Below are 27,291 nucleotides of genomic sequence, written 5' to 3'. Positions count from 1 at the left end.
TTAGCATACATATCAATTGCCTGGAGGGCTTAAAATGCATGTTGCTTTTGCTGCCCCTTCCTGTCTATGTCTATGTTTCTAATTCCTTAGATGTGTGGTTGGGCTCAAGAATTTGTATTCCTAACAAGTCCCAGGTGATGCTGATGCTGGTGGTACAAGGATCAAATTTTGAGAACCATTGTTTTAAAGCTTCTAAAAAAAAAAGTTAAAGTTTTGTGAATTGCTTTTAGGTCAGATTTCTTCAGACAGGAAAGGGGTCAAATTAAAAATTTTAAAAATGATGTTATGACAAATCTCCATTATAATTCATTTTAAGTTTCCTATTTTTATCTTAACCCTTTTAAAGTGTATAGTTTGAATTGTTTTAGTTGAGCATTAAAAATATTATCTCTTAGAGTGCGCGCACTGTGCACATGCATGTATGCACACACACACACACACACACCCAGGGGGTGGGGGGGTGGATGGGGAGAGGGAGACAGAGGATGTCAACAGGTTCTGCGCTGACAGCAGACAGCCTGATGCAGGGCTCAAACTCATGAACCATGAGATCATGACCCGAGCTGAAGTTGGTCACTCAACCAACTGAGCCACCCAGGCTCCCCATTCACAGTATTTCTTAAAGGGAATGAACATCGTGTCATGTGTATCCTGTAGAGTGATGGACGGAACTATGTGTGAGTGTTTTTTTCACAAAGTCATCTTTGCCAGTTCCCTTTCTTTGAGTTGTTTTTCAAACTTTGATCATTTTTATTATTTGGGGGAGGGGGACTAAGAAAGTAGGTTAAAGGAGAAATCTATAGAAGGTCTGAGTGTAGGGGAACAGCTTCATCATGACCTTCATCGTTGCCTGTATGTGTCCACATAAGGAAAAGCTTGAATCCTGGGACTGCAGCTTATCTGAGTGCTGGAACACCTTGTGATTCTCCTGAAACACTAAAAGTTGGCAGACCTTTATGGAGCCGCTACAAGTCCATCTCCCACTTGCCTTTTTATAACCCTGAGAGTCTGTCATGAGAGTGCTTCTTTTCATCTCCCTGATTACGATGAGATGTGGGGCTTTCATGTGCCCCTACCCAAAAGAATAGAGCTGCAGAACATAAAACTGCCTAGCTTCAGTGTAGTTTGGGTTCTTCTAACTTGTGTTGCCATCGTCCAGCGCCTTTTGTTTTGTTGTCCTTTTTGTTGTGTGGGACAAGAATTCAGGAAGCCTAGTCTTTGGCTTACTCTTCTTTGTGTGCTACTAGCAAACTGTCCAAATTTAAAAGTGCCTTGTATCTTTTCCGGTCAGATTAGCCAGGCTTTGGTTATGTTAGTTCGCTCGATAGTAAGTAAGCTTCTTTTCTTTTTTGGTAAACATGAAAGGAAGTCACACGGCTTAGCCAGCAAAAAACAAGCCTTTCTAAGTATGATATTGATAATAATAAATTGCATCTAACAGTTATTGAGTTCTTATATGTGCTGTTTTGTCTGTGTTTTACTGAGATGAGAAAATGAGACTTTAAGATCACTTTCCCAAGGTCACACAACTAGTATATAGTAAAGACAATATTGTGACCCTAGGACCCTGATTCCTGAGTCCCTTATTAAAATCATACTGTCCTGCATATCTGGATACTTGAGATACACACAGACACACACATGTGTGTGTGTGTTTATGTGTTTTGTGTGTACATATATGTGTGTGTCTTTTTACAAATCAGTATTGTATCATGCTTTCATATTATGTTAGTGGTAATTTATTAGCCTTAAATACACAAAAACTAGTTTACTGTAAGGATCTATTACTATATGGTTACTATTTATATAAAAGTGAAACAAATGAATAAATAACTCATTAATTTGATTTTTTTTAATTAATTTTTGAGAGACAGAGAATGGGGGAGGGGCAGTGAGAGGGGGACAGAGGATCTGCAGCAGGCCTCACACTGTGAGCACAGAGTCAGATGTGGGGCTGGAACTCTAGAACTATGAGATCATGACTTCAGCCGAAAGCAAGAGTTGGCCGCTTAACCGACTGAGCAACCCAGGCGCCTCCATTTACTTGATTTAAAAATCAGCAATTCTGCAATACTTTATGGGGCACAGGATTTCAGTAGTACAGAGTGGATTTCTTACCTAGTAGTGAGAAATGGTGCAACCCAGAAGGCAGAATACCTTTTAAGTAGTCAAGAAATTCACTTCAAATGCAGTCGCTTATTGATAAATAAAATTATATTTATCAAGAACTTACTGGTAAACAATATTCTAAGCACGTTATATGTATAAGCTTATTTAATCTTTGAAACATCTCTGTATAGTTAATAATAATAATGTAGTTATTGAGTAACTTTTACCCCTAGGTTATTTTACATGATAACCTTCAGATTTCTTTCTCTTCAGACTCAACATCCTCAGTTCCATTACCCATGAGACATGATTTGAATTTCTTCTCTTTGTCAGGTGTTATACTTTGTTTAGCTCCCTTTTAAAGGATGGTATCCAAAATCTATACTCAAGATGTAGTGTGACATTTGCAGAGCAAAGTGAGAATGTCTCCGTTAGTTCTGCATATTACAGTTCTATTATTGCAACTTAAATGTACATAAGCTTAGTGTACTAAAATAATATTAAAATTAAAACCCCTGAGCCCTTTAAACATATCCTACAAATGTATCTTTTCTCTCTTAAGCTATACTTATGTAGTTGTTTTGTAATTCATTATAGAATCTCAACATTTACCCTCTTAAATTTCTTGTTAGATATCAGGTGTTTTTGGATCCTTGATTTGTTAACCACTGATTTTGCTGTCTTTGGAAGCTTCATGTCACCTGCAGAGTTGAAGGGAACGCCCAAGTATCTTCATTTTGGCCTTACAGCATGTTCTAGAAGCTTTCCTTCAGATAAACCTCCTTCCATGAAGGTGGTATACTCTCATGTTGCTAATTTAGTTAACTGAAGTTTATATTTTTTTAGTTTTGCTGTCAAAATCATGAGAGTCATTGTAAAATTCTTTACAAACATCTAGTTCAACATCAAGTCTTTTCCTGATGTCCAAGTCTTCTATATACATTAAAAAAAAGAAGAAACAAGATTAGTCTATAACATGTCTTACTGTTATTAGCTCATCCATTCTAGTTTTACAGATCACTACATCCTTTTCTAGGTATTCACAAATCAAACCTTTAATAATTTATTTTAAAATATTATCAAAAATAACATTAACCTTATCAGAATGTTGAATTTACTGTCTTATTTTTTAAAACAGTCTCCAGTCTGTGGCACTGGTAGTAATTGAAAGATTAGCTAAGTCTCCTTTTTTTTAAATTTATTTTTTTAAAGACTTATCTTTTTTAGGAGCACCTGGGTGGTTCAGTTGTCTTGATTAATACAGCTTTATAATAATTCTTTTTTTCTTTTTTTTCAATTTATTTATTTTGAGGGAGAGAGGCAGAGAGAGAGGGAGAAAGACAGAATCCCAAGCAGGCTTCACACTGGCAGTGCAGAGTGGATGTGGGGCTTGAACTCCCAAACTGAGATCATGACCTGAGCTGAAACCAAGAGTTGGATGCTTAACCAACTAAGCCATCCAGGGGCCCCTATAATAATTCTTGAAATTAGGTAATGCCAGTCCTTCAACTTTGTTCTTTTTCAATATTGAGTTGGCTCTTCTGTGTCTTTTACTTCCCCTATAAACTCTGGAATCAGTTTGCAATATCCACAAAATAATTTGCTGGAATTTTGATTGGGATTGCATTGAATATATAGTTCAAGTCAGGAAGAACTGACATCTGACATCTTGATGATTTTGAGTCTTTCTATCCATGAACATGCAGTAGCTTCTTATTAATTTAGTTCTTTGATTTCTTTCATTAGAATGTTACAATTTTCCTCACATAAATGGTGTATATATTTGTTAGATTCGTATCTAAGTGTTTCATTTTTTTAGGTGTTAGTGTCAACGGTAATATGTCCTTAATTTCAAATTTCACTTATTCATTGCTGATGTATAGATAGAAAAGGGATTGACTTGATATTAGCCTTGTATCTTGCTACGTTACTATAATTGCTTATTAGTTCCAGGAATGTTCTTGTTGATTGTTTCCGATTTTCTACATAGACAATCCAGTAACCTGCTAACAAAGGCAGTTTTATTTCTTTATTTCCCTTTCTTGTCTGATTAGTTAAATCTCCTTTTTCAACCCCTTCTCTTCTTTTCTGTTTTTTTTTTTCTTAATTTTTTCTTTTGTTAACATTTATTTATTTTTGAGAGAGAGACAGAGACAGAGTGCAAGCAGGGGGAGAGGCAGAGAGAGAGAGGGAGACACAGAATCCAAAGCAGACTCTAGGCTCTGAGCTGTTAGCACAGAGCCCAACCCAGGGCTCGAACCCATGAACCGCAAGATCATGACCTGAGCTAAAGTCAGATGCTCAACCAACTGAGCCACCCAGGCTCTCCTTTAATTTTTATTTTTGAGAGAGAGAGAGATAGAGACAGAGAGAGAGAGAGCAGAGGTGGGGGGCGGGGAGAGGCAGAGAGAGAGGGAGACACAGAATCCAAAGCAGGCTCCAGGCTCTGAGCTGGCAGCAGAGCCCAACGTGGGGCTCAAACCCACAACTGCGAGATCATGACCTGAGCCAAAGTTGGATGTTTAAGTAACTGAGCCATCTAGGCACCCCCTTTCTCTTATTTTGAATCCATTCACTTTTCCTCTTTATTCTGCACTTTTCAGTCTGAATAACATTCTCCTTGTGAAATAAGACAAATGAAAGTTGAGAGAGTTGAGAGTCTTAGACAATGAGAGAGTTGTTTATGTTACACAAAACGGCACATATAATTAATTGCATATAAAGGAATTGAGTACTTAAATATTTACAGACTTACAGATGAAGTTAAATTTGACCCAGCCTGTTGAGAATTTGAATTGGATGTAAAGAAAATGAGAGGAGAAAGGCTATAGACAAAAATCAGGCATATGGTAAGAAAATATTTGTATAGCCCTTTAATAATTACATGAGCTTTACTGGAATGAAAGGTTATTGTGGAAAGAATGGGAATTAGTGAAAGTGAGGATATGGGAAGAGGCAACTTAATAAAATGGCACTTAAGTGCTATATTCATGGCACTTCAAACTGTATGGAACTTTACATTTAAAATGGGCGCCTGGTGGCTCAGTTGGTTAAGTATCCAAATTCAGCTCAGGGCATGATTTCATGGTTTACAAGTTGGAGCCCCGCATCGGGCTCTGTGCTGACAGCTCAGGGCCTGGAGCCTGCTTTGGATTCTGTGTCTCCCTCTCTCTCTGCCTCTTCCCCACTCACACTTTGTCTCTCCCTCTCTCTCAAAAATAAATAAACATTAAAAAAAAACAACTTTAAGAAAACATTTTCATATAACCTTTTGAGGTAGAGGGAGGTATTCTTTTATGAATGAAAAAATTAATATTCAGATTAAGGAATGTATCGATTCCATGTAACAGTATGTGACCTAGTTCAGACTAAAACTCATTATCTTATATTTCCAAGGTCCTTTTTATTTCCTGATGCTGTTCCCCTTTTGTTGCCTCACCATAATACCCTGTACTTGTAACTCTTGAAAGTTTATTGCGTTTTCATGTGCAATATCTAATTTGACCCTCAAAAACCATGTGAGGTATATAGTTCAGGTATAATGTTTCATTTTATAGATCAGTAAAATGAAAATGAGAGAAGTTAACTAGATGTAAAGTAGCTTAAGACTGCTTTTTAATCTTTTCACTTGTTTTCTGTATGTTTTCCATTCCTGTTGTTCATTTTTCACTTTTTAGTCAAAATACTAATTTTTTCCAGTAAACTGAGACTAAAGGGAGTTAAATAGATTAAAAGGTCAATCCTATAGTAAGTAAAAGAACAGATCCAGATCTAACCGTATGCCTATGGCTGCTGTCTTCTTACCAATTTTCTGTTCTGGAATAAAGTACCTACTGGAAGACACAGAATTTTTTTTTCCAGAAATTTCTTGAGACTTGTTCATACCATGATTGGCATTATTCTGTTAGATGTGTGGGGGATTATTTGGAGAGATCAGAAGTGGAGGTCAGTGATACCAGCTGTTAGGTGGCCATGTTACCATAATTTGTTAATGGATTTAAAATTCATTTGAAACAAGTGTGAAATGATGAAGTTCTTGATGAAGATAAAAGTTTCAGTATTTGGATATTTCCACTTAAAAATGCATAGGAATAAAGTGCTATACTCTCTCAGTCCTACCTGTATTGATGTTGGTTTGGAATGTTTTGATTTATTTGATAATACTTTAAAAATTAGAATCAGGGGCGCCTGGGTGGCGCAGTCGGTTAAGCGTCCGACTTCAGCCAGGTCACGATCTCGCGGTCCGTGAGTTCGAGCCCCGCGTCGGGCTCTGGGCTGATGGCTCAGAGCCTGGAGCCTGTTTCCGATTCTGTGTCTCCCTCTCTCTCTGCCCCTCCCCCGTTCATGCTCTGTCTCTCTCTGTCCCAAAAATAAATAAACGTTGAAAAAAAAAATTTAAAAAAAAAAAATAAATAAATAAAAAAAAATAAAAATAAAAATTAGAATCAAATCTTCTCCTTTTTTTATTATCCCAATAACTTATGTTTGAAGTGTGAATGAGATAAGAACAAAGCAGTTCATATTTCTAAGCGGCTGCTAAGATCCATTCTGAAGAAGGACGCCTGGGTGGCTCAGTCGGTTAAGAGTTGGACTTCAGCTCAGGTCATGATCTCACAGTTCTTGGGTTCAGGCCCGTGTCAGGCTCTGTGTTGAGAGTTCAGAGCCTGGAGCCTGTTGCTGATTGTTTGTCTCCCTGTCTTTCTCTCTCCCTCTTCCCTGCTCACACTCTGTCTCTCTTTGTCTTTCTCTCTCTCTCAAAAAAAAAAAAAAAATTATTTATATATATATATGTACATATATTTTTAAAAACATCCATTCTGAAGTATCCATGTATTAATTTTTTAGGTAACAAGTTGCAACAAACTCAGTTGCTTACAGCAACAGAAATTCAGGGGCACCTGGATGCCAAACTCTTTGATTTAGGTTAAGCATCCAATTCTTTGATTTTGGCTCAGGTCATGATCTCAAAGTTTGAGGGAGCAAGCTCCTCATCAGGCTCCGAGAGCATGGAGCCTGATTGGAATTCTCTCTCCCCCTACCCCCTCTCTGCCCCTCCCCTGCTCACACTCTCTTTCTCTCGCTCTTAAAATAATAAACCTTTTAAAGAAACAACAGAAATTTATTCTTCCACAGTCCGAAATTAGTTATCACTGTGCTGAAATTAAAGTGTTGGCAGGGCCATGCTCCCTCTGGAAGTTCTAGGGAAAGAATATGTTCCTTTCCTCTTCCAGCCTCTGGGGGCTACCAGTTATTACTTGGTTTGTGGCTGCCTCATTCCAGTCTCTGCCTTCATGGTCATATTACCTTCTTCTTTCTGTGTCAAATCTACAGTCTTCTTACAAGTTGCATTTAGGGCCCACCTGGATAATCCAGTAGACAATATCCCCATCTCAAAATCCTTAATTATAACTGCAGTGTTGTTGTTGTTTTTGCCAGATAGTACCATTCAAAGATTCCAGGGATTAGGATGTGGATATCTTTTTGGGAGCCATTATTCAATTTACCGTAATCCCTATTGCTTCTTTTTCTTCTTTTATTCTCCTCTGTCTCTTTTTTCCTGTTTTTTATTGTTCATATTCCAGACATACAAAGTGGCAAGAAGATTGATTGAATATGATCTAAAGTTATGGTGAAGAGTTGAGTAGATATGGTGTAGATGAGTAGGTGAGCCTAATTGCCTTCACTGTAGAGCATCAAATTGTACTCACATTAATTTTTATTGTCATTCTATTGGTTGATAGTAATACCTTTGTTAAATTCAGCACCCTTTATCAAAGTAATTATTGAATTGTTGACTAAAATGTGTGTTAACATGGAATTTCTTTCCAACTAAAGCATCTGTTGATTAGATTGGTAGGCATTGATATTATTCCTGATAAAATAGCCAAAAACCTGCTAGCATTGTTTCAGAACTCATTTTCCTTTAAGCATTTTCACATTTGTAATTTGTCTCAGTGGTAACTCAGACTTGAATTTAATGAAAGGAAACAGAAGAGTTGGCAGAGTTGTAGTCCAAAAGTCCATTGTCAAGAGACCTTTGCGGTTTGGGACATATCACACACATAACCTTTGGGCCTCTGTTTCCTAATATTTATGATATAGAAGTTGAACTATATGATTGGTAATATCCCTTCTACCTCTAAAAGCTTCTGTCTAGTATTTAGTATAAAGTATTAAAAAACCAACAAACAGACCAGTAAACAAATTTTGCTAATTTTATACTATTTGAAAAAGGAATCAATCATATTAGCAAGATCATTTTGAAATAACTGTTCGTGCTTTTTGTTTTTCCATAGATGGACCACACATCCCCGACCTACATGCTTGCTAACTTAACCCACTTACATTCTGAACAACTTCTGCAGGGCTTGAATCTTCTTCGTCAACATCACGAACTCTGTGACATCATTCTTCGAGTAGGTGATGTTAAAATCCATGCTCACAAAGTGGTACTTGCCAGCATCAGCCCATATTTCAAAGCTATGTTCACTGGAAACCTTTCTGAAAAAGAGAACAGTGAGGTTGAGTTTCAGTGCATTGATGAAACTGCTCTCCAGGCCATTGTGGAGTATGCCTATACCGGGACTGTTTTTATTTCGCAGGACACAGTTGAATCTCTCCTTCCAGCAGCAAACCTACTCCAGATAAAGCTTGTCCTAAAAGAATGTTGTGCATTTCTTGAAAGCCAGCTTGATCCTGGTAATTGTATTGGAATTTCTCGTTTTGCAGAGACATATGGTTGTCATGACCTTTATTTGGCAGCTACTAAATACATATGCCAGAATTTTGAAGCCGTTTGCCAGACTGAAGAGTTTTTTGAACTTACACATGCTGATTTGGATGAAATTGTTTCCAATGACTGTTTGAACGTAGCTACTGAAGAGACTGTTTTTTACGCACTTGAGTCTTGGATCAAGTATGACGTACAAGAACGTCAGAAATACTTAGCACAGCTACTTAACAGTGTGAGATTACCATTGCTGAGTGTTAAGTTTCTTACTAGACTATATGAAGCAAATCATCTTATTCGTGATGATCGCACTTGTAAACATCTTTTGAATGAAGCCCTAAAGTACCACTTTATGCCTGAACATAGACTTTCTCATCAGACAGTCCTGATGACACGACCTCGCTGTGCTCCCAAAGTACTTTGTGCAGTAGGAGGAAAATCTGGACTATTTGCCTGTTTGGACAGGTAAATAGAAAGCTTCCTTAAATGATTGATACTGAAAGATTTTATGCTCTCTAAGTATGCTAATGTTCTATATTTTTTAAAAGTTTGATTTTACTATTTGCTTTCTTTGCTTCTTTTTATTTCTTCCATTCTTCCTAAAACACTTTCCTGATTGCTTCAATCACATTGGCATCCATTCTCTTCAACACTCCCAGTTATTAACAACCTCCCCCCAAGCCCTCTCTGCACAAACTATCCATTTTGGTTACTTTTCTACCATTTTATGTCTTTTTTTTTTTCTTTTAATTTGTGAAACTTTTTACATTATTATTTGACCAGGTCAGCAGGGATTTATTATTGCTAACTATAACAGAAGATGCTAGAAGGAGAGCTAGGAATTTTTGATGAGGGCAGACTGGGGACTATAGTGGGTTTGAATGAATACCATTAATTAGAAGAACCACAAAAGAAGGAAGAAAAAGTAGGATACCAATACAAATCATAGGCTTCCATATTTCTTTTCTTTGGTGTGAATATTTTTTAATGACAGAAGTAAAGAGTATTTTATTTTCTAATAACTTACAGTAGGAGTTGTCAGACTTTTTTTTTTTTTTTATAAAGAGCCAAATAGTAAATATTTTAGACTTTGCAGCCATATGGTGTCTGTCATAACTACTCAGCTCTGCCATTGTAGTGAGTGCAGCCATAGACAGTACATAAACAAATGAGGTGAATGGGTTTCCAACAAACCTTTATTTACAAAAGTCGTCTGATTTGGAGCATTATACAAGTAACCTTTATATATTGAAAATATAGCAGGATGTTACCTTTGCATTACCCTTGAATGGGAATGCTTCATGAAAACTTTCGTGTTTGATAATATGGATTTCTTTCTGGCCATTTTCAAAAATTTGCTAGATTGCTTTTTTTCCTGTCCAGTGATAGGAAACTTGATGTTTTAGCGGTGTCAACTGATATATCTGTATCTTTTAAAAAGTCTTACTGTGCATTTTAATTGTCTAAAATTAAGTTAATTGCATAGTCTAAAGCTAGTATCATAGAGATTGGGCTGTAGGTAGAACATTAGTTATCGTGACTATAAAAATTATTTACTCTTATTGTTAAAGGCATTAATTATTGGCATAAAGTAAACCATATTAGTTAAATGTCATGACAGAAAATTCCAAGTGTGAATTTACCTAGTAAAAATTCTTGACCAGTTGCCTCTTGGTCTCTCAAATATTAAAAATAATAGACATAAGGGTGCAACTGGTTAAGCTTCCGACTCTTGGTTTCAACTCAGGTCATGATCTCACGGCTTGTGAGTTTGAGCATGGAGCCTGCTTGGGATCCTTTCTCCCTCTCTCTCTCTGCCCTTTCGCCACTCAGTCTCTCTCTATGTCTCTCTCTCTTTCTCCCCCTCTCCTTTTCTCTCTCTCTCTCAAAATAAACTTAAAAAATAGACATAAATTTTTGAAGAGTTATAAGAACTGTTGATGTGTTTAGACCCAGTAATCTTTCATCATACAATCTGTCAAAAAAAATTTTTAATGTCATTTGCCCTAAGCTAGTATTATTGCAGTATGATTTATAACTATGGAAACAGTGGAATCAATCTAAGTAATTATTCAATATATTTCTGCAAAAATAGTGTAGACACAGTGCATCAGATACACTATGCTGGGTAATGGATCTTTAACAGATTTATAATTTAGTTAAGGAGACAAATATTTATTTATTTGACAAATATTTAAATAGGTAATTGTAATATGTAGTGTTAATGCAGTGTTTAAAATAATCCCATGGAGGGGCGCCTGGGTGGCGCAGTCGGTTAAGCGTCCGACTTCAGCCAGGTCACGATCTCGCGGTCCGGGAGTTCGAGCCCCGTGTCAGGCTCTGGGCTGATAGCTCAGAGCCTGGAGCCTGTTTCCGATTCTGTGTCTCCCTCTCTCTGCCCCTCCCCGGTTCATGCTCTGTCTCTCTCTGTCCCAAAAATAAATAAACGTTGAAAAAAAAAAAAAATAATCCCATGGAAATGTTAAGGAAAGGCATTTATCCCACTTGGAGGATTTAGGGAAGATATTGTGGAGAAGTTAACGTCCAAGTTGTGTTGAAGGCTAAGCAAGACCCAAGCAAAAGACAGCAGGGGCATCACAGGAAGTACACAAAGACACAGTGCAATGGAATGACAGTATAGGGTGTGCAGAAAACTGAAAGCTGTTTGGAGGGAGCCCTTGGGTGACTCAGTTGAGTGTCTTATTCTTGATTTTGGCTCAGGTCATGGTCCCAGGGTTGGGGGATCGAGCCCCACATCAGGCTCCACACTGAGCATAGAGCCTGCTTGGGATTCTCTCTCTGTGTGTCTCTCTCTGCCCCTCTTCCCTGCTCTCTCCCTCTCTCTCTTTCAAATAAAAATAAATAATTAATTAAAATATTAAAAAAAAAAAAAGCTGTTTGGTATTCCAGAATATAAAGTTTGAAGATCAGGGGTACTTGACTGGCTCAGTACTTGACTGGCTCAGTTAGTGGAACATGCAACTGTTGACTTTAGGGTTGTAAGTCTGAGCCCCATGTTGGATGTAGAGATTACTTAAAAATAAAATCTTAAAAAAGAAAAGAAAAACATTAAAGATAAAATAAAGTTCAAAGGTCTAACCAGCAAGTGATAGACAGTGGTCAGTATGGACCAAGTAAAGAATGTATTATGTGCCATGATGAAGAGATTTTTCTTAAGTGGGTCAAAAAACTAAGAAGGGTAGTGCAGTGATCAGATTCATATATTAGATCATTTTGGCTGCATTATGAAGAAAGATTGAGAGGCCAGGATTAGTATCTGAGTGATTAGGAAAGAGGTTATTATAAAAGTGTAGGCAAGAGATTATGAGGTCCTCAATTAGGGTAGAAGTAGCAAAGTTAGAGAAGGGGGCATTAATTAAAAAATGTTTTGGGGCGCCTGGGTGGCTCAGTCGGTTAGGCGTCCGACTTCAGCTCAGGTCACGATCTCGCGGTCCGTGAGTTTGAGCCCCGCGTCGGGCTCTGGGCTGATGGCTCAGAGCCTGGAGCCTGCTTCCGATTCTGTGTCTCCCTCTCTCTGCCCCTCCCCCGTTCATGCTCTGTCTCTCTCTGTCTCAAAAATAAATAAACGTTAAAAAAAAATTTAAAAAAAAATGTTTTAAGAGAGCAGACTGACAAGATTTAGTTGAATGGATATGAGGGGATGGCCAAGATGAGTTTGATTTCTTGGTTAGATATTAGATAAATATATACCAAGAGAATATAGGAAGAGGAGCCATTTTAGAGGGGAAACTAATAGGCACTGAGATCGGAGTGCCTATTAAATATCCAAGTGAAAGATGTCCCACTAGCTGGACATGATTGCAATTCAACAAAGAGATCAGAACTGGAAATGGTAAGTTATTGGCATGTAGTAACACTTAGATGTATAAATTAAAACCATGAAGTCTTCTGGACTAGCTTAAATGTTCCTTCTTTCTGCCCATTAAAAACATAGAGAAAGGAAAAAAGATTGGCTCATAAATGAACCTCTTGGGAACACTAATCAGGATGAGGGCAACAGGAACAGTCTTAGAGGTCAGAGAATCAAGAGAGAATAGTCATTTTTTTTTTTTTTAGTAAGATAAAAACAGGGAGACAAACCATAAGAAACTCTTAAATACAGAAAACAAAGTAGGGGTTGCTGAAGGCGAAGTCGGTGCGGGGATGGGGTGGTTGGGTGATGGGCATTAGGAGGGTACATTTTGGGATGAGCACTGGGTGTCCTATTTAAGGGATGATTCACTGGGTTCTACTCCTGAGGCCAAGAATACACTGTATGTTAGCTAACTTGAATTTAAAAAAAAATAAAGTCAGCCTTAACAGCCTCAAAAAAAAATTAAAAATGAGGGAAAAAAAAGAGAGGATAGTATCATGAAATCCAAGCAATTTAAATGTATCAAGAAGGAAGAAATGTGACTAAAAATGTAAAATGCTAAAGAAAGTTCCAGAAAGATAAAGATAGAAAAGTGGCTCTTAGACTTGACTATATGGGGAACATTTGTGACTTTTGGTGGATTGATTTCAGCATAATTGTAGAAATGCTACATTATAGCAGATTGAGCTGTGTATAAAAAATAAGGAAATAAACTGTGAAGACTTAACAATCTTGGCTGAGTTGAGAGAGGTAAGGCAAGCACAATGATAGAGTCAGGAGAAGTTTTTGTTTATTTTGTTCTGGAAGAGAGAGACATGAGTATGTTTCTGTCAGATGCCAGTAAAGAGGGGTAAGGTAAAGGTACAGGACAGAGGAATGGTCGCTAATGGAGCAAGAGTTTAAAGGAAATAGGAAGGGGTTGGTACCAAAAGCAAAGGTAGGTTTTAAATATAAGAAAGAGAAACTCCTTTATGTTCCAAGACCAGAAATGAGGATAAGTTTGCTGGAGTGGGGAGGGGTGGGAGAAGGAGAAGGGGTTTAAGATAGATACTATCTAGTAGCCTGTTTTTCCCTTTAACTAGTAAAGGAAGGAGGTCTGCAAAAGAGGGAAGTGGAGACTGGGTAGGTAGCTTAAGGAAGTTCTCAGGAAGCTCTGAGAACAGTGTTGTTTCTATTTACACAGGGTGTCATAAGGATGGCAGTACATTAAAAGTGTTTTTGACTAATTATGCAAATACATTAAATGTTAAATGGACTTTTAGCCAAACCACTCATGACATCACTCACCTCAGTGCTCTAAGTTACAGGTCAAATTCCAACAAAGAAGCTCTCATTACAACTAATTATTCATTTGTCCTCAAAGATTGTAAGAACTAATGCCTTTATATCTTGTATCTCTGTTTACCTAGAAAAGTCATCTCTCTCTCTCTCTCTCTCTCTCTCTCTCTCTCTCTCTCTCGGGGCGCCTGGGTGGCGCAGTCGGTTAAGCGTCCGACTTCAGCCAGGTCACGATCTCGCGGTCCGTGAGTTCGAGCCCCGCGTCAGGCTCTGGGCTGACGGCTCGGAGCCTGGAGCCTGTTTCCGATTCTGTGTCTCCCTCTCTCTCTGCCCCTCCCCCGTTCATGCTCTGTCTCTCTCTGTCCCAAAAATAAACGTTGAAAAAAAAAAATTAAAAAAAAAAATCATCTCTGAAAATCCATCATCAAAGCTGAACTCTTAATATCATTGAGAGATTTTTTCTTACACCAGTTCTCCAACACTAACTGTGGGTCCAGTAATTCCATTCTGACAGTATGCAGAGTCAGCCCAGACCCCACTGCTTAAAGGCATAGTTTCAGAAGACTGTTCCCACTTAAGATGCTAGCCACAAAAGGGGATGCCCAGGCTACCCACAATTCTGTAGGGAGGACTGAAAATTCAGGGGTTCCCACAACACCCCCCTCGAGTTTGATAATTTGTTAGAATGACTCAGAGAACTCCGGAAAGTACTTACTTACTATTTCCAGCTTATTACAAAGGATACAACTGAGGAACAACCAAATGGAAGAGAGACATTGAGTAAGGTGTGGCAAAGAGAAGAACAGCACTTCCATGCCCTCTTTGGGCATGCCACCACCTTTTCCACCATCCCCACCCCCTCCCCCTTTCCCCCAGCATTTCAATGTACTCATCAGCCTGGAAGCTCTCTAAACCCCATTGTTTAGGGAATGTAATAGAGATTTTGTTATAAGGGTATGATTGATTAAATCATTGGCCATTGGTGATTGAGCTCAACCTCCAGACTGTTAATTACATGGTTGGTACCTCTGGCTACCGCTCCCATGCTGAAGCTATCTATGTGGCCACTTGTAGTCACCTCAGTAGCATAAACTCAAGTGTGGTTGAAAGGGGCTCATTATAAAAAACAAAAGATATTCTTATCACTCAGGAAATTAAGTTTAGGAGCTCTCTGCTAGGAACCTGGCACATAACCCAAATAGAATTTTTATTGCACCGTTATTGTAGGTTCTGTATATCATCTAATTTAACTTTATTGCCCAGTCCTCTTTTTTTTGACTCCTCAGAGCTGTCTGCCATGTCCTATAGAATTTATATTCAATCATAAGAAAAATCTTTATTTTTAACTTCTTACTCTGAAATATGACTGATGCTTAACGGATACTGTTTTTGCCAGAGCCCTCTCAAAACCGTTTTGTTTTCCCATACCTCATGTATCGCAGGTCCTAAAGGTTGAGTAAGTGTTTTCTTTGTTCCTCATATCCAATTTTTTTTCATTTCCCTTCTCTCAAAAATCTCAACTCATTCCAAGTGTTTGCCATTGGGTGATATCATTCGATATCCCTTCTTATTGTCAACATCTGCTGTCCCTTTAGTAACTACATTTAGTAAAGATTTTTATAGCTGGCTTACATTCTTGTTGATTTCATCATCCCTGTAGTATGATCCACAGTTATTCAACAACTTTGCCTCTCTCCTTGATCTCACTTCTAACAGTCTTTTCTGCCTTACCTTGGGCACCTATTCTCATGATCATACTTTCAACTTTGTCATTACCAGTGACTTCAAACTTTCAAAATCTTGGTTTCACACATTCCAGTCTCTGACTAGCCAGCTTATTTATTTCTTGCCAGCTTATTTCTTGCCAGCTTATTTATTTCAGTACATCTACTGCAGTTACTTTTTGTCACCTCAAGACTTTTAATCCTTTGGCCCTATAATCAGAAAACTTTATTGCTCACCAATCACTAAGTGTCCTCAACTTCACTCCTTACCCAGCTTAGATTCCAGGAACATCACTGTCATCATCCCTTTGAATACACTCATGGCTCCCTTGCCCTTCTTTCCTTCCATCATACTCATCTAGTTAAAATTAGTTCTCTACTTATGCCCTGGCTGCACCTGAGCAGTGAAGCACACATAATACCCATCTTAAATTGTGTCACTTGGGGCCCTTAGCACTCTCAGCAACCCCTTTACTTTCCCTAACCAGTTTACTCTTTGACTCCCTTCGAGGACTGTCTTATACCTTCTCTTCTCTGCATGAAAACATCCAAACCCCCCAACCCTCACCTTCCAACTCTCAGCTGATGACTTCATCTCTTACTCTACTGAGAAGATAGAAGCAATCAGAAGAGAACTACCTCATTTTCTGATCTCCAGATCCACCAAGTTACTTCTAAGACCATTCCCTCCATTTCTCTACTTACTAGCTTCCATTCCTGTCCTCTACACAAGGATTCTGCTCTTGCATGTATCCCATCTCTCTCTTACATCGCCTTCTCCCGTTGTACTACATCATTGCCATCAGCATGCAGACATGCTTTGGTTTAAGTTCCCAGATTAAATCAATTTTCCCTGAATTCCATGGTCTTTCTGTGCTCATCCTTGTAACTGCTTCATGTCTGTTTTACTCTTTATAGTAAAATCCTTAGAAAAGTTGTTGATACCCACTGTTTTCACTTCACCTCCCATTCTCTCTTGAACCACTCCAGTCAAGACTTGTCCACACCACCCCACTGAAACTTCTCTCATTAAGGTCAAATAATTCCCTGATGTATCATTCTCATTGGAACAAGTTCGTATTTTTAAAACAAGCAATATAACAAAACTGTATATAGGCATTCAATGACTGTTGAATGAATGATGTTCTTTGGTCATACTGAATAGAAAACATATTTTTATGCCATTGCACTATTGAGTTTGGAGGCATTGAAATGAAATGTGTATACTTGCAAGAGGCCATATATAATAAGCATGCAGGATATAAAGAATAAAAACCCAAGTACCTATCAGCCAGCTTAAGAAATAACTGTTAACAATACCTTTAAATTCCCTTGTGTCCCTCCTGTCCCTCCTTGGTGCATCTCCTTTCTTCCCCTAGAAATAACCACTATTTTGAATTTTCTGTATATTATTTCCTTGCCTTGCATTGTAATTTTCATCACATATTTATGTGCCCCAATATAGCATTAGGTTTTACATGTTTTTATCTAAATGCAGCATATATATTCTTCAGAGATGTGTTTTCTCACTAAATAGTAAATTTATGAAATTCACCTGTGAGATTGCATGAAGCAGTAGTTCACTTAGTTTCATTGGTGTATGGTATTACAGTATATGGATATAATATATTTTCTTTCTAAAATGAACATGTTAAATATAAAAATTAGGTAAAGTGTTACATACATACAGAAAAGTGCACAGATCCCTAGCAAACAGCTCACTGAGCTATCACAAAGTGAATGTCACAAACCAGTTCAAGAAAGAATATGATCGACACCAGAAACCACCCTGGAGTTTGCCCTCCCTAAAGGTAACCACTATCCTCATTTCTAATCCAGAAATTAGAAATGTTTTTGAACTTGTTATAAATGAAACTATACAGAATGTATCCTTTTGAATTGGACTTCTTTCCCGTGACATTATATGTGTAAGATTCATTCCTGTTACACATACCTATAATTTATTTTCATTGTTGTATTCTCTGATATGTCACAATCTATCTGTTTTATGGTTGATGAATATTTGAATTGTTTCCATTTGTTGACTGTTACGCTGCTATGAACGTCATATATATACATGTGTGTATTTCTCTTGGGTATATATCTCGGAGTGGAGTTATTCAGTCATAGGGTGGATATACCACATCTTAATTATCCATTCTCCTTTTGATGGATGATTGTGCTGTGCTGCTGTAAACATTTCTGTACATATGTCCTGGTGCAAAACTGGCTATAACAGGCATTCAGTAGCGTAGATCCATATGAATGAAATTGCTGAGTCAGAGCATTTGTGTATCTTCAATTTTACCCGGTAATATTGTGTTCCAGCATAGTTTAACCTGTTTACACGCTAACCAACAGAGTATGCATTTCTTGCTCACATTCTTGCCAACGGTTACTATTATCTGACTTTAAATTTTGGCCAGTCTGGAAAGTGTGTCATGGTTTGTTGTTTTAATTTGCACGTCCCTGATTATTAAAGAGTTTAAACATTTTTGTTTTTGAGCCATTTTGATTTTTAAAATTTAATTTTTTCTGCTTATTCTTTAGTGTGGAGATGTACTTTCCTCAGAATGACTCTTGGATTGGTTTGGCACCCCTAAACATTCCTCGCTATGAATTTGGAATATGTGTTTTAGACCAAAAAGTGTATGTTATAGGTGGTATTGAAACTAATGTGCGTCCTGGCATCACTATCAGAAAACATGAAAATTCAGTAGAATGCTGGAATCCTGATACAAATACCTGGACTTCTCTCGAGAGAATGAATGAGAGCCGAAGTACCCTTGGAGTAGTAGTACTTGCAGGAGAACTTTATGCATTAGGTGGTTATGATGGACAATCTTACTTACAATCTGTAGAGAAGTATATTCCTAAATTAAGAAAATGGCAACATGTGGCACCAATGACTACAACAAGAAGTTGTTTTGCTGCAGCTGTGTTGGATGGAATGATATATGCCATTGGTGGGTATGGTCCTGCCCACATGAACAGGTATTTAACCTAATGAAGTTGTATATGCTTATAGATTTTTTTTTAAGTATCGTTAATAATGATTCATACACAACTTGTATATATGAATGAACTTCCTTTTTTAATTTTCAAAGTAATATTGTTAGGCATTTGGGAAATTTAATCTGCTCCACTAGTATAATTGTAATTGTTTTACATGATGATTTAATATAGACCTAAGAAATCCCTCTTATAAGAATTTACATTCATTCATTTAATATAATTCGGCTAGATTTTAAAATTCAGAAATCTGAAAATAAGATGAAGTTGGACAACTTTAGATTTTGAGTGCTGAATATATATAAATATGCATGTGTGTGTATAAATGGTCTGTTATTGCATTGCTTAACAGAATAAAAAGTGAAAAATGTAATTTCTATATGCTTATATATTATAGTGCATCATAAACATATATAAAGCCTTATTTAAATATTCCTTTTTGGATTCTTACTCTATAATCATGTGTGTATCATTATGTACCTGAGTTCTGCTGGAGTCCGAATTTGCAATTTCTGTATTTTGTAGTATTCTCTGAATAAAGGAGAAAAATATACAAGAAAAATAAAAGCATAAAGTGACTGCTTATATGGAAAATTAATCATAATTCTGAACTGTTGTTGAAAATCGATGTTCTAGAGATTTTATCTCTGATAGTAACTAGAGTGGTGTATGTTTTATTGATTGTGAGCATTTGATGAAAGAGTATGTTGTGGTTTGTTAACTGCGTAAGTAGGGGCACAACAGCATTTCATCTATAAATTTTTATTTCTTTGTAAGCTAAAGCATTCTTCCATTTTATTTGCGCCTTTATTTGAAGGAAAAGTCTTTGGGGCACAGACATGCATTTTAATCTTTGAAAATGTGCTGTCAGAAATTTATAAGATAAATGGTTGAGTATTCTATTGGGAGGTAATGATCTTCAAGTTTAAGTTGTTAAGTTTATCAACTCTTCTTGTCCAGTAATTGTGCTCTAATGGCTTTTATTCTGGTGTTCTTTCAGAAATATTTATAGTTTAGTCTATATTCTAGTCAGTCTACAGTCTGGTCTCTGTTCTGAACTCCAGAATTAGGCTACCGACTCTCAAATGCTTCAGGCTTTCTTGAGAAGTTAGGTTAGGACCAGAAGGAGCTCAACAAGCCTGCTTTGTGCCCTTCAGGGCAAATCACAGATTTAGAGGCCTTCTGGGATTTTCTAGGAAGCTTGTTTTGGACATTCTGATTTGTTTTGGATATCCATAATGCAGCTTGGAAATGCCAAGTGTTATCTGGAATGCAGACTTGACTTAAATCCCTGAATTCTCCTAAATCACTCTGAGGTTACTGCAATGTTTACTTTACAGTAAACCATGAATTCTATAAGACAAAAAATTCCTCTCCTTTCCTTTTTTTTTTCATCTTCCCTTTTCCTTAGCTCTTTGAAAGATCCTTAGTGTCCTTAGAAAACATCTATAATTTGGGATGTTCAGAGTCTTTTCAGAACGTACATACGCATTTGACTTTATTCTTACATGAATCCTTTGAGGTTAGATTATCCCCATTTTTGCAGGTGAGAGGAAATGGCTTATCCAGGATTACACATACCCAGGCCCCACAAGTGTTAGAGCTTCAGTTCATTTAACCCTAAGTAGACAGCATTAGTACTTGAACCAAGGTTTTCTAACTCCAGAAGCTCCATGTCCTTAATACATCTTGCTGCTTGTATGATATAAGGGAATAACGTACTGTTATTTTTGCTCTCAGTTCATAAGGTAAGCTTTTATCCCTGCAATTTTATCAGCAAAAAGTAAACATTTAGGAAAACTATTCTTGTTTTATTTGACTTTTTGCACTTTTAAAACTATGGTAGGTTTTAATTTTGTTTTGGTAGGAAGAGTGGCACAAAGAATATGTGAATTAATTCTTTCTTTTGTGAATATTTGCAGTGTGGAGCGTTATGATCCAAGTAAGGACTCCTGGGAGATGGTTGCATCTATGGCAGATAAAAGGATTCACTTTGGTGTGGGTGTCATGCTAGGCTTTATTTTTGTGGTGGGTGGACATAATGGTGTCTCACATTTGTCAAGCATTGAAAGATATGACCCTCATCAAAATCAATGGACTGTGTGTAGACCAATGAAAGAACCCAGAACAGGTAATAATAACTAATATCTAAACATATAGGGTAATATTTCTTATAGAAGTGATGTTCTTAGAATAATAATAGGTCCTTGGAATAGTAAGAGTATTACTTGTCCAGCCAAAAAAAAACTTCTGTGCTCGACTCGAGAGACAAATGATTCAACAAAATTAAATAGATTTCTTGAACTGTGATTTTAATATGCCATTGTGGATATTATCATTTCTTATAGTTGGGAGAACACATTTTTAGAAATGGTGGCAATAGAATGTATCTTACAGAAACTCCTCTGTCCATACAACAAATGTCATCTTTTAAAAAATGTTTATTTAATATTTATTTTGAGAGAGAGTGAGCACAAGCGAGTGGGGCGGGGGCAGAGAGAGAAGGAGAGACAGAATCCCAAGTAGGCCTCTCACTGTCAGCGCAGAGCCTCATGGAGGGCTCAATCTCATGAACTGTGAGATCGTGTCCTGAGCCAAAATCAAGAATCAGACGCTTAACCAACTAGCCATCCAGGCCCCACAAGTGTCATCTTTTTATGTTACACACACACACCCAGAATCTTTGCATTGTTTTGTTTTTGTTTTATTGTACATCAGTCTATATGTTTGCTTTCAAATGTTTTCACCTACTGAAGGAGTTTGAAGATCTAGAAAAGGTTGGATTTCAGTTCCCAGAGAAAACAAAAACAGCTTTGAGGAAAAGAAGGAAATTATCTTTGAACCCAAACTCAAATCATATTATTTTAAGGAGAAAGTTTTAAGTTGCTGATGGAAATGCTTCCTTGCATAAGAGGGAAAGCCATAAAATAATGAGAATGTGAGAAAACATTAGGTAGCCATGTTCTGTTAGAACTGTGTAAAACAGTGTATACGGTAGAATTTTTAAAGTCTAAGTTATATAGTTCAATACATGTTTCAAGTATTTGAAGACATTTAAAAACCTGATAAAGATGAATGCTTTGTTGAAAAATATATACATATAAATTGACAAAGCATATGGGAAGACATATAATATACTCTTCATATTTTTCTGTGGAAGAGGAGAGGGAGAATAGGATTAGGGAGGAGAAGTGAAGGAAGACTAGAACTCTTGCTTTCATGTTAAGGGATTTTTTTCCAGTAAGTACATATGGCTATATTGTTTGTATAATTAATAATAGATTATTAGAATGTATTTTAAGAAAACATTAAAATACATTTATTTTTAGTGAGAAGTCTGCTTCATGGTTAACATGTTTTTTTCCCTCTTTTTACTCACCTTTCCTAGGAGTTGGTGCTGCAGTAATTGATAACTACCTTTATGTAGTCGGCGGTCACTCAGGGTCTTCCTATCTGAATACTGTGCAGAAATATGACCCTATTTCAGATACGTGGCTGGATTCAGCTGGCATGATATACTGTCGCTGCAACTTTGGATTAACTGCACTTTGACAAGTGTGGATTTGTGGAAATAGTGTGGTAATGAACCTTGTGCCGCATGAAAGGATGCCCAATTTTCTGAAATCCAAAAGCTACATTACTTTCTTATTAACTTGAAATGGCATGAAGACTCAAAGTTCTCTTGGGTACTCTGAACTGATAAAGTAGCTTTGGTTGCTCTTGATTACATAGTGAATCAATTTAAAAAAAAAAAAAAAGAACTTGCCAATTTAATTGTGCACTTTTTCCCTCCTAATACTGGGATAGAGTCGTTTTATGTTCATAAGTGTACATGTGGAGAAAATCTTGCTGCTTAAAAAAAAATTTAGCTCTCCCTCTTACTTAATATATGCACCATGATTTCCTAGGATGAGAGATGCTTCAGTGTTGGAGTGTATTGAATGACTAGACAGAGCGCTGATACTGTCTGTTGGATATTAATTCATATGCTTCACATTTTAAATAAAGGGCTGCTTTTTTGAGGGGGGTACTGTTAAGGGTTGTAAATTATATACAATAGTGAGTCATCTGGATACTCTTCCTACTAAATGGCTTTAGGAATGGGGATATAAGAAGTTTGTAGAACAAATGCTTTTACTATCATGATATTTGGGGGCTCATTTTAAGAAGGCAGATATTTGCTCTTTATGCCTTCTTTCTATGGGCAGGTTAAGGCTGGATGAATTTAGCTACCCACCTGTGCTATACTAAGCATGGATAGAAAGAGTTAAGCATATCAGTTTCAGTTTTTTTGTTATTTCCGTAGTACAGCAGGCTTCCCAGTGTTGATGTAAATATTTGACAAATGTTCAGTACATTCTAAGTACATACTGATTTTTTTTCATATATCCTTATAATCATTTTAGTTTTTTAAGACCTTTGGTTGCTTTTTCAAAGTGTTCAGATATAAAAATGGTGCTAACTGTAGGATATATAACAAGGCTATAATGTTCTTTTGAATGTTCAGTATGAGATATGCATGATAGTATGTTTTGATAGTATTTTTTCTTTTTTTTTTTTTTTTTTACTGGCTTGGTTCATTTGTGCTTATTAAAAGTGTTAGCAGTTATGCTAATGTTAACATCCAAGAGTCATCTAAATGGCCTGTTATATTTTTCATGGTTCCTGAATAGTGATTTAAAGAAAGATGCATTTTTTAATCTTCTTTCTCCTTGTGCTAGATATTATATGTCCTCCTTAAAAACAAATATATGCATTAAATATGAAGCACTAGGCAGTTATGCATTACTTTGTACACTTCTTAGGTAATTGAATATTTTACAAAGTTACTGAGGAAAACTGGAACTCGATGTTTACTTGAGTAATGGTTCTAAATTTGGTTCTACTTTGACTAAAGAAACAAGCAAGACTGTTTGCTATAGCCAGTGATAGTTTATTTAAAATTAGTGGTTAGCTCATTTTTAGCATGTTTTAGTAAATACCTGTCAGTCTTGAACCTATTACTTTGCATTTTATTAGGATGTCGGTACTTGTATTTTTGGTACTGTAGTTGTGTTGTTTTCTTTTCCTTCATTTTTTTTTTTTTAACCTGCCTGCTATCTCTTTATAGTCTCTGCAAAACCAGTGTACATTTGTTTTCTAAGAAAAAATTCATACTGCATTCTTAAGTGCCATAATATTCCAAACTATTGTTAAGAAGCCATTTGTAATTATAAAACATAGGTTCATTCATTAGCAAATATGTTATTTTTTGGAAACTATTGCCTGGCAATTTGCAGTTTTTCTTGTTCTTCCATAAACTGCCAGTGTAGATTTAAATACATAGTGCAAAACTACATAAAATCACCTTTAATCATGTAAGTAGTATGCTTTATGAATATTTGCACAGATTATAAAACCTTGCAAGTGATTTTTTAGTCTCTTACAATTAAGAACTCAACAGAAGTTACTAATAAAATTGACAGGCTGAGTATTTTCTATGTTGCTTGTTTGAATAACATAATGATATATAGCAATAACTTTTTAATTGATTTGAATAAATCTATTGAATAGAAACAAGGTGCACTATTGTGATTGGCCTAGACTTTATTTAAGGAAAAGCAATTTAAAATAGATTTCATTACTTACTTAATTTTAAATTCTCAACTCAATCTTTTTTCTGTTTATATTATTAAATGCATTCTATTATACTATTTTAATCTTCTATCCCCAGAAGATAATAATTAAGGGAATTTGAAAGACAATAGAAATTTATTTTAATTGTAAACAGATCTGTACTATACATGTCAACAATGTTTTACTCATGTGTTTTCCCCACTATCAAATTGTTATTAAACATAGAATCACTTGGTAAATTAGACCAAAGGCATATATTGATCATTGTTTTGGAAAACTCAAAACTTTATCTTGCTAAAGACTAAATGTGAAACATCTTGGGCAATAGTAGAAACTGTATACCAGAGAAAAAATTATAAAAACCTGTAAAAAGAAAGAAAACAACCCCAAACTTTTGAAATAACTAATTTTGGGTTTACCAAACCTACGGTACTATCCATAACAACCAGAGGTATTGTAACCTGACAACTGATAACTTTACAGTAGACCTTCTCGTATGGATTTCTGAGAAGTTTCATCATGAATACTTTGCTGACAGATTGTGAATTTAAAGTCACATGTTTTTCATGTGTCAAAACTCATCAAAGTGTTTGCTTATAAATGATATTAGACATAATTTTATATACTCAGGCAATGGGAAGAAAGCTGTTTAAGATTGCCCAGAAATATTTTGGAAAAAAAAAGGTGACAATGGAAATAGAAATTATCTAATCACCTGGAAGGTAATTGCCTTCCATAATTATGACGACTTAATCTTGTAGGAATGTTTGGGTATTTAATCTTTGTTAAATATAGTAATAGAACTTAAGTGATTTTTAATGTAGCCCAAAGGATGTTTCCATAGGTTATTGCTAATAATGTTTTAAATATGAATGAATATCAAACTGTAGAAAGTGATATCAAATGGTAGGAAAATGGCATCAGGTTTTGAAAAATTATTTTGCTAGCTTGACAAATTATGGAGGGTCTACTATATGCACGTGGTATTGTGCCAGATTCTGTCAGGGCTAGAAATATTATAAATAATAGATACAGTCTTTTCACTCAACGAGTGAAGTATGGTGAGGGAGACCTGTACCCAAATAACTATTATGGTAAAGTATGAATCTAATTCCTTATAACCAATATCACTAGAAGTGATTAGACACCCAGTTTATGTATAAACATTTGTGTCCTTTAGTGTCCAATTAGGTTTTATTGACATGTAAAGAATTATAGAAAACCTAATGTTTATAGAACTCTAAACTTCCTGGAATTGGATAATATATTTTCTATTAGAAAAACAAAATTGTAGAAACTGCAAAAAAATTATTTACTATATTACAAGGCTCTGGCTAACATTGAAGAAGTATATGTACCTATAATGCTGTGTTTGTTTTCAGTTTTGGTGTTGGATTTCTGGTATTGTCACCTAAGTGCTCATTTTCAGGAAAATCAGATTCTACAATAAATATACTGCTTAAAAGTTCAATAAACTTGTGATAACCTCTATAACCTCTGTAGTCTGAAAATAAACAAATTAGAAGATGTCACATGTCAAGTTAACATCCAGTTCTACTTCTTAATCTTTTTTTTTCTTTCCTTTGTAAAACAGCACTTTAATTAGACCTGGTTTAATTAGATACATTTATTCTGTGGCTGGATACATATTGGATTTTCACTTACAGTATATTAATTCAGTGTTGATACACATTTGAAAAGAGTAAAAAATACATTGTTTCAAATACTATAGGTTTACAAGTTTTCTTACTGGTGTGAATATGGAGTCAATAAAAATCCAGTTTACATCTCTGTAGAGAGAAAAATTGTTATCCATATGTCTTTTATATTATACATATTTAACTAGAGATAATTTATTATTAATTTTGTCAACTTATCATGTGTAAGTCCCGTTTATTTTAAAATAATAAGCAAAAAGCTCCAAGTTTGCCTTAAAATACAAGTGAAATTAAAGAACTGGATGATAATGCCTCTATTTTTGCCTTATGAATTGTGCTGTATCATAAACCAGAGATGGTTTTGATTTTAACAGGATTCTGAAATTTTGTAGATGTAGAGTACTAATATTTGTACTCTCTTGCAAAGAATGTGATGTAGTTGTGGATTATGTTAGTGTTTAAATGTTTTTGTAAATGTATCTTACCTCTGAATATGTATCTTTTTAGCATCAGGGTTTTATTTTTGTTTACATGGTAAAGTGGCATTTAACTTGTTGAAAGCTGTATTCTTTTGTCTTTTATTTTAAAAGTTCTTTGTGTGTACTGTTGTGGTGATGCTCTGCAATGACTATGGTTAAATTTCATTTAATGTGAAATGTTTAAAATAAATTTGAGAAACATGACTTCATATGCGTCAAATGTTTTGAACTGACCCAAGCTGACTTTGTCGTTCTCAACTTTTAGATGCTTGTTGGTAGGCAGGTAGTGGCCACAAAAGTTGAGGTTGGTATGGGATAGCTAATCTTTTACATCCTCATTACGAGATTATAATGGAAACGTGTGTCGTGCTAAATTCTGCCACATGTTCAGACACTTATTAAAGAAACATTCTTTAGTAAAGCCAGCACAAGAGTTCAGTCTGTAAGTTCCATGCAGTCCCAGCTTTCTCTCCTTTTAGATTCCTTAACTTGCCTTGTAAGGGGTTTACTTGAGGCAGACAAGGCAACATTGCAGAGGATTCTGTTACGCTTATGGCTAGCATCAGGTAACCAGCAGTCCTCCTATGGGGAAGTTTCTGTAAACAAGGGATTAAGCCCCAGGTGCCATCTTTAAGGAATTTGTAAACTATAGGCCTGAATGGATTCAGATAACCTGTCCATGCAAGGATTGGAAATATCTCATATATTTAGGCAATCCATATAACTTGAAACTGTTAACTTCACCAATAGGAACAACTTTTTTATTTCATGTTATTCTGTGAACCACTATTCCCCAACAATGTCCCTGACA

At 36.1% G+C, this 27,291-nt stretch overlaps 1 protein-coding gene across 2 annotated transcripts in view; it reads left to right on the top strand.

The window, feature by feature from the left end:
• The window catches only part of KLHL28 (kelch like family member 28), a 35,921-nt gene extending 9,237 nt beyond the window's left edge, over window positions 1–26,684 (top strand). For both annotated transcript variants that reach the window (XM_047075649.1, XM_047075650.1), the window contains exons 2-5: window positions 8,406–9,304; window positions 18,266–18,709; window positions 20,650–20,858; window positions 22,116–26,684. In XM_047075649.1, the coding sequence (XP_046931605.1) occupies window positions 8,406–9,304; window positions 18,266–18,709; window positions 20,650–20,858; window positions 22,116–22,279 (1,716 nt within the window). In that variant the 3' untranslated portion in view covers window positions 22,280–26,684. The remainder of the gene's footprint in view (window positions 1–8,405; window positions 9,305–18,265; window positions 18,710–20,649; window positions 20,859–22,115) is intronic.
• Window positions 26,685–27,291: the final 607 nt, after the last annotated feature.

This window comes from Lynx rufus, unplaced genomic scaffold (genome assembly GCF_022079265.1).
Source record: "Lynx rufus isolate CCGP_SWC_20201006 ecotype Redwood Valley unplaced genomic scaffold, mLynRuf1.p SCAF_13, whole genome shotgun sequence".
In the NCBI taxonomy this organism is placed as follows: domain Eukaryota; kingdom Metazoa; phylum Chordata; class Mammalia; order Carnivora; family Felidae; genus Lynx; species Lynx rufus.
This window is presented reverse-complemented; position numbering and strand designations above follow the sequence as displayed.